The 8,203-nt window shown below is 43.6% G+C and overlaps 1 protein-coding gene and 1 long non-coding RNA gene across 2 annotated transcripts in view; both read right to left on the reverse strand.

Moving 5' to 3' along the window:
* Positions 1-1,604, reverse strand: part of LOC134094232 (CD59 molecule (CD59 blood group)) — a 4,787-nt gene extending 3,183 nt beyond the window's left edge. The window contains exons 1-2 of the mRNA XM_062547680.1: positions 1,442-1,604; positions 683-751 (exon numbers count right to left, since the gene is read on the reverse strand). Of these exons, the coding sequence (XP_062403664.1) occupies positions 683-751; positions 1,442-1,511 (139 nt within the window). The 5' untranslated portion in view covers positions 1,512-1,604. The remainder of the gene's footprint in view (positions 1-682; positions 752-1,441) is intronic.
* Positions 1,605-6,811: 5,207 nt separating this feature from the next.
* On the reverse strand, positions 6,812-7,752 carry LOC134094121 (uncharacterized). The gene is made up of 2 exons (XR_009940425.1): positions 7,486-7,752; positions 6,812-7,443 (listed from the first exon to the last, which is right to left on the reverse strand). It is a non-coding gene; the product is annotated as an uncharacterized LOC134094121 (long non-coding RNA).
* Positions 7,753-8,203: the final 451 nt, after the last annotated feature.

Raw genomic sequence — 8,203 nt, forward strand, 5'->3', positions numbered from 1 at the left:
TTTGAGTTCATTGGGCGACACAGATGTCTATCAAATGCGTCTGTGCATAGCTCACCATCGTCTTGCTTTCCCCCCTGTTCTGTGATTGGTCCCCTATCTCAGGTAAAAATTAGGGCGGTAGTTTCCAGACTGCCTTAGCAGCTAGAATGAACGCCAACGGTATGAAAATGCTAACGGTATGAAAATGACCCACCTGAAGAGAGGATGCTAACGGTATGAAAATGACCCACCTGAAGAGAGGATGCTAACGGTATGAAAATGCTAACGGTATGAAAATGACCCACCTGAAGAGAGGATGCTAACTGTATGAAAATGACCCACCTGAAGAGAGGATGCTAACGGTATGAAAATGACCCACCTGAAGAGAGGATGCTAACTGTATGAAAATGACCCACCTGAAGAGAGGATGCTAACGGTATGAAAATGACCCACCTGAAGAGAGGATGCTAACGGTATGAAAATGCTAACAGTATGAAAATGCTAACGGTATGAAAATGACCCATCTGAAGAGAGGATGCTAACGGTATGAAAATGCTAACAGTATGAAAATGCTAACGGTATGAAAATCACCCACCTGAGGAGAGGATGCTAATGGTATGAAAATGCTAACGGTATGAAAATGACCCATCTGAAGAGAGGATGCTAACGGTATGAAAATGCTAACGGTATGAAAATCACCCACCTGAAGAGAGGACTGTGAAGCTGATCAGCAGGCCCAGCAGCGCAGATGACCTCATCTTCATGCTGCTCTCTAGACCGAATACACACACCAGAACAAATATACACAACCGGAATAAATACACACACCAGAACAAATATACACAACCGTAATAAATACACACCAGAACAAATACACTCAACCGGAATAAACACACACACCAGAACAAATATACACAACCGGAATAAACACACACACCAGAACAAATATACACAACCGGAATAAATACACACACCAGAACAATTACACACAACCGGAATAAATACACACCAGAACAAATACACACAACTGTAATAAACACACACACCAGAACAATTACACACAACCGGAATAAATACACACACCAGAACAAATACACAACCGGAATAAATACACACACCATAATACATACACACAACTAGTATGGATACACACAACCAGTATGAATATATACAACTAGTATGAATATATACAACTAGTATGAATATACACAACCAGTATGGATAACTAGTATGGATACACACACAACTAGTATGGATAACCAGTATGGATACACACAATCAGTATGACTGTTGGCAAATCAAACATCTCAGTTGTGATTGTGAGATGATCAGAGGATAACAACATACACACACTATCATAGCATACCTTAATGCACACACACACACACACACACCATCATAACATACCATAATGCACATACACCATAATAATGATGAGATGGTTTGGAGATGCGGTGCTTACCCCGGCGAGCTTGGCTCCGCAGTGGAGCGTGGTCAGGCGGGGCGGGCGGCTCGGCGCTGAATGAGCCCATTAAGGCATCTGCTGGAGCTCCAGTCAGGAGGCACAAAGGCCCTCTGTGTCCGCGGACCACGCCTCCTCATCCCCATCTGGACCCCTGCGGAGCCCCCGCAGAGCCGCCGCAGATCAGAGCCACTGCAACCACAATAACCACCACAACAACAACAACAACAATCACAACAACCACAATAACCACAAGAACAACAACAACCACAACACCCACAATAACCACCACAACAACAACAATCACAACAACCACAACAAACACAATAACCACCACCACAACAACAACAACAACAACCACAATAACCACAAGAACAACAACAACCACAACACCCACAATAACCACCACCACAACAACAACAACAACAACCACAATAACCACCACAACAACAACCACAACAACAACAATCACAACAACCACAATAACCACAATAACCACCACCACAACAACAACCACAACAACAACAATCACAACAACCACAATAACCACAATAACCACCACAACAACAACGATCACAATAACCACAACAACCACAATAACCACCACCACAACAACAACAACAACAACCACAATAACCACAAGAACAACAACAACCACAACACCCACAATAACCACCACCACAACAACAACAACAACAACCACAATAACCACCACAACAACAACCACAACAACAACAACAACAATCACAACAACCACAATAACCACCACAACAACAACGATCACAATAACCACAACAACAATCACAACAACAACAACAGCAATAACAACCCCAATAACCCCAACAACAACAACAATCACAATAACCACCACAATAACAACAACAACAACAACAACAATCACAACAACCACAATAACCACAACAACAACAATCACAACAACCCCAATAACCCCAACAACAACAACAATCACAACACCCACAATAACCACCACAACAGCAACAATCACAACACCCACAATAACCACAGCAACAACAACAATCAGAATAACCACAACAACAATCACAACAACCACCCCTGCTGAAAAAAACAGCAAGAAACCAGCTTTGGCTGGTAGCTGGTTTTAGCTGGTCTTTGCTGGTTTTCTTCCAGCTATTGCTGGTCTTTGCTGGTGTAGCTGGTTAGGCCACCAGCTAGACATGCTAGCGTGACCATCTGAGGAAGCTGGTCGTGCTGGTGTGACCAGCCTCTCGTTTGGGATACAGCTGGTTTAAGATGGTCATGCTGGTGACCAGCCTGTCAAGCTTGACAAAGATGGTCAAGCTGGTGTTCTAGAATGACCAACATAAGCTGGTAAAAACCAGCAATGTAGACCAGCAACACCAACTAAAATGACCAGCTCGAGGTGGTACGACAATCAAAACCAGCTGAATTACCATCATAAGCTGAGTAAACCAGCTGAAGGTATGTTTTCACCAGAGTTTTGCTGGTCTAGCTGGTTAACCATCATAGGGTGGTCAAATAAGATGGTTAAAACGCTTAAAACAACCATAATAACCACAACAACCACAATTGTTGAATAATGACAAATCAGAGATATTTTCCACAAGCATACTCATCCAATCAAATGAAACCACTGGCAGCCGATTGTCTCAGCCCTGCGTCCAGTGCATGGGTGTGGTTATGGGTGTGGCTATGGGTGTGGCTATGTCCTGCTGAATGACCTCTATCCCGCTGTACATTGCATGGGTGTGGCCAAAGATCCTTCATTACTGACAAGATAGAGCAACATAATGCATCTCTATGGAAGCAAAATTCGAACAGTTCCGGTCTGCTTGAAGAGGCGTGTCGTAAAGACGTCATATAATAGTGGGATATCGATCTCTGTCAGATCGGCAAGCAGTTCAGTTCGAATGTTAGCAGGTCTGCTTAAAGGGGCAATTAGCCCCCCTCCCCTTTGCGAAGACAGAACGCGGAAATGATGGAACGTTTGCGCCTCTCGCTCCGCTTTAACCCTCTCTGGTGTGGCCATGTCCTGCTGAATGACCTCCATCCCGCTGCTGTCCTGCTGAATGACCTCCATCCCGCTGCTGTCCTGCTGAATGACCTCCATCCCGCTGCTATCCTGCTGCTGTCCCGCTGCTGTCCTGCCATCCAGCTGTTCCATTATGGACACATGACATGTCAGTGCTACACTGTACCTGAAACAGGTCAGTACTGAGCACTTCAAACAGGTCAGTTCTGCATGTGAAACAGGTCAGTACTGCACACTTGAAACAGGTCAGTACTGCATGTGAAAAGGGTCAGTACTGCATATGTGAAACAGGTCAGTACTGCACATGTGAAACAGGTCAGCGCTACATATGTGAAACAGGTCAGTGCTGTGTGTCTGATCTCAGCTCCACTCTTGTGCAGAGTGACCTCTGACCCTAATAAGGCATTTCCATTCTGATCAGCCCTGATGCTGCCGCACCCTGAGAAGCTCGCCAGTCTGAGCTGAGAGGAGGAACTGGCCCTGGGCCCGCAGGGAAGTGTGTGTGTGTGTGTGTGTGTGTGTGTGTGTGTGAGAGAGAGAGAGACAGAGAGAGAGAGGCGCCAGTCACAGGGAAAAACACTCATTATGCAGCCGTCTTTTGTCTCATCACAGCTGGGAGTTACAATAACCACTCTGTGTATTAGCCGTCATCACACACACACACACACACACACACACACACACACACACACACACACACACACACACACACACACACAGGCTTTCACTCAAGTTCACACTTCTGTACACAAAAACACCTCACATACACATGCTCTCTCTCTCTCTCACACACACACACACACACACACACACACACACACACACACACACACATATACACACACACACACACACACACACACAGGCTTTCACTCAAGTTCACACTTCTGTACACAAAAACACCTCACATACACATGCTCTCTCTCTCACACAGACACACACACATACACACACACACATACACAGGCCTTTTCTCAGGCTCACATGCCTGTACATACACATACACACAGCCTTCATTCCGACCAATATGTCTAGTCACACACAACAAATGTTAATGCTGTCTTTAGCTTCAAATGTATATGTCTACATACAACATGTGTTAATGCTGTCTTTAGTTTCAAATGTACTGTATATGTCTACATACAACAAATGTTAATGCTGTCTTTAGCTTCAAATGTATATGTCTACATACAACATGTGTTAATGCTGTCTTTAGTTTCAAATGTATATGTCTGCATACAACAAATGTTAATGCTGTCTTTAGCTTCAAATGTATATGTCTACATACAACATGTGTTAATGCTGTCTTTAGTTTCAAATGTCTAAATGTCTAGTCCACACACAACACAAGTTAATGCTGTCTTTAGCTTCAAATGTATCTGTCTACACAAAACACAAGTTAATGCTGTCTTTAGCTTCAAATGTGTCTGTCTACACACAACAAATGTTAATGCTGTCTTTAGCTTCAAATATGTCTCTACACACAACACATGTTAATGCTGTCTAGCTTCAAATGTGTCTGTCTACACACAACACAAGTTAATGCTGTCTAGCTTCAAATGGCTAGTCCACAGTCCACACACAACACACAATGCTGTCTTTAGCTTCACATGTGTCTGTCTACACACAACACAAGTTAATGCTGTCTTTAGCTTCAAATATGTCTCTACACACAACACATGTTAATGCTGTCTAGCTTCAAATGTGTCTGTCTACACATAACACAAGTTAATTCTGTCTTTAGTTTCAAATGTCTAGTCACACACAATACATGTTAATGCTGTCTTTAGCTTCAAATGTCTAGTCCACACACAAGTTAATGCTGTCTTTAGCTTCAAATGTGTCTGTCTACACACAACACATGTTAATGCTGTCTTTAGCTTCAAATGGCTAGTCCACATACAACACATGTTAATGCTGTCTTTAGCTTCAAATGGCTAGTCCACATACAACACAAGTTAATGCTGTCTTTAGCTTCAAATGGCTAGTCCACACACAACACATGTTAATGCTGTCTTTAGCTTCAAATGTGTCTGTCTACACACAACACATGTTAATGCTGTCTTTAGCTTCAAATGGCTAGTCCACATACAACACATGTTAATGCTGTCTTTAGCTTCAAATGGCTAGTCCACACACAACACAAGTTAATGCTGTCTTTAGCTTCAAATGGCTAGTCCACACACCACACATAATGCTGTCTTTCAGCTTCAATTGTGTCTGTCTACACACAACACAAGTTAATGCTGTCTTTAGCTTCAAATGTTTATATGCAGTATCTGCTCATCAAATGATCGCACTCCGACTGTTATGATAGTTCTCAGACTGTTGGGGTTGTTCTCAGACTGTAGTAATAGTTCTCAGACTGTAGTAATAGTTCTCAGACTGTAGTAATAGTTCTCAGACTGTTGGGGTTGTTCTCAGACTGTAGTAATAGTTCTCAGACTGTAGTAATAGTTCTCAGACTGTAGTAATAGTTCTCAGACTGTAGTAATAGTTCTCAGACTGTTGAGGTTGTTCTCAGACTGTAGTAATAGTTCTCAGACTGTTGAGGTTGTTCTCAGACTGTAGTAATAGTTCTCAGACTGTAGTAATAGTTCTCAGACTGTTGTGTGGGCTGTGAGCGGGCACTGCTGATGCAGGGTAGAGCGGGGGGGAGGCGGAGACAATGACGTTCAGTCTGACATTTCCTCAGCGGAGAAAGGCAACACAATGTGATGCCAGTGGTGAGGTTCAGGCCATGAATGTCCTTTTGGCAATCAGGGCACAAAACAGACGCCCAGCGAGCAGAAGCGGAACAAAGAGGCGTTCATGACAGCCACGCAGGAGCGGAGAGAGAGGCCCAGCTCTTCCGCACGGCATCTTCTGAAGGACTCAAAACAGCTCACACACACACCACACACACATACACGCACCACACACATTTCTCTTTACTACACCTCATCACTACGCCTCCTCTTCATCACTTACTGTGCGTTCAGACCAAGAGCGACTTGAGCTTCCAAAATCGCTCTGGACGCCCTGTCAAGGACGCCGTGGGAAGCTTGGACGCTTTGGCCGCTCTGACGTAGTTGCATTGTTCGCTGCTTCCATTGAAAATGAATGGCTTCCGGAATCTTTGGAAGCTCAAGTCGGCGGCAGTGTGAACGCACAGTTACACTCTTCATCACTTACACTCTTCACTCCTCTTCATCACTTACACTCTTCACTCCTCTTCATCATTCACACTCTACACTCCTCCTCCTCTTCATCACTTACACTCTTCACTACTCATCCTCTTCCTCACTCCTCCTCTTCATCATGGATGCATTAAGAAGGAAAGGAACAGAACACACGAATAAAATACAAAACGTTTTTTATTAAAGCCTTATTTGAGTGAGATATATTCAGAGTGGGTATAAAGAACATCGCCACTTCCGCCAGTCATGACCACACACATCATGTTCACCTACAGCTCAGTCATGACCACATACATGTACATCATGTCCACCTACAGCTCAGAGTCATGACCACATACATGTACATCATGTCCACCTACAGCTCAGTCATGACCACATACATGTACATCATGTCCACCTACAGCTCAGAGTCATGACCACATACATGTACATCATGTCCACCTACAGCTCAGAGTCATGACCACATACATGTACATCATGTCCACCTACAGCTCAGAGTCATGACCACATACATGTACATCATGTCCACCTACAGCTCAGCCATGACCACATACATGTACATCATGTCCACCTACAGCTCAGAGTCATGACCACATACATGTACATCATGTCCACCTACAGCTCAGAGTCATGACCACATACATGTACATCATGTCCACCTACAGCTCAGAGTCATGACCACATACATGTACATCATGTCCACCTACAGCTCAGAGTCATGACCACATACATGTACATCATGTCCACCTACAGCTCAGAGTCATGACCACATACATGTACATCATGTCCACCTACAGCTCAATCATGACCACATACATGTACATCATGTCCACCTACAGCTCAGAGTTGTGCATTTCCAGTGTTACATGATTTAAAACAGGTGCTCCAGAGCAGTGTGTGTACAGGGAGAGATACAAACATGAATGCTCTACAGAAAGTACTATAGAATGCTCTACAGGAAGTACTATAGAATGCTCTACAGGAAGTACTATAGAATGCTCTACAGGAAGTACTATAGAATGCTCTACAGAAAGTACTATAGAATGCTCCACAGGAAGTACTATAGAATGCTCTACAGGAAGTACTATAGAATGCTCTACAGAAAGTACTATAGAATGCTCTACAGGAAGTACTATAGAATGCTCTACAGGAAGTACTATAGAATGCTCTACAGAAAGTACTATAGAATGCTCTACAGGAAGTACTATAGAATGCTCTACAGGAAGTACTATAGAATGCTCTACAGGAAGTACTATAGAATGCTCTACAGGAAGTACTATAGAATGCTCTACAGGAAGTACTATAGAATGCTCCACAGGAAGTACTATAGAATGCTCTACAGGAAGTACTATAGAATGCTCTACAGGAAGTACTATAGAATGCTCTACAGGAAGTACTATAGAATGCTCTATAGAAAGTACTATAGAATGCACTGTGCAGTCTTGTCCATGCAGAGAAAGGTTCAATGTGGAAACCTGAGGCCATTTGTTCTGAGTAAGACTGCACTGGCCCACCCCCTCTACCTCTGCCCCCCCCCCTCAACTCCCTCTG

This window comes from Sardina pilchardus, chromosome 10 (assembly GCF_963854185.1).
Source record: "Sardina pilchardus chromosome 10, fSarPil1.1, whole genome shotgun sequence".
In the NCBI taxonomy this organism is placed as follows: domain Eukaryota; kingdom Metazoa; phylum Chordata; class Actinopteri; order Clupeiformes; family Clupeidae; genus Sardina; species Sardina pilchardus.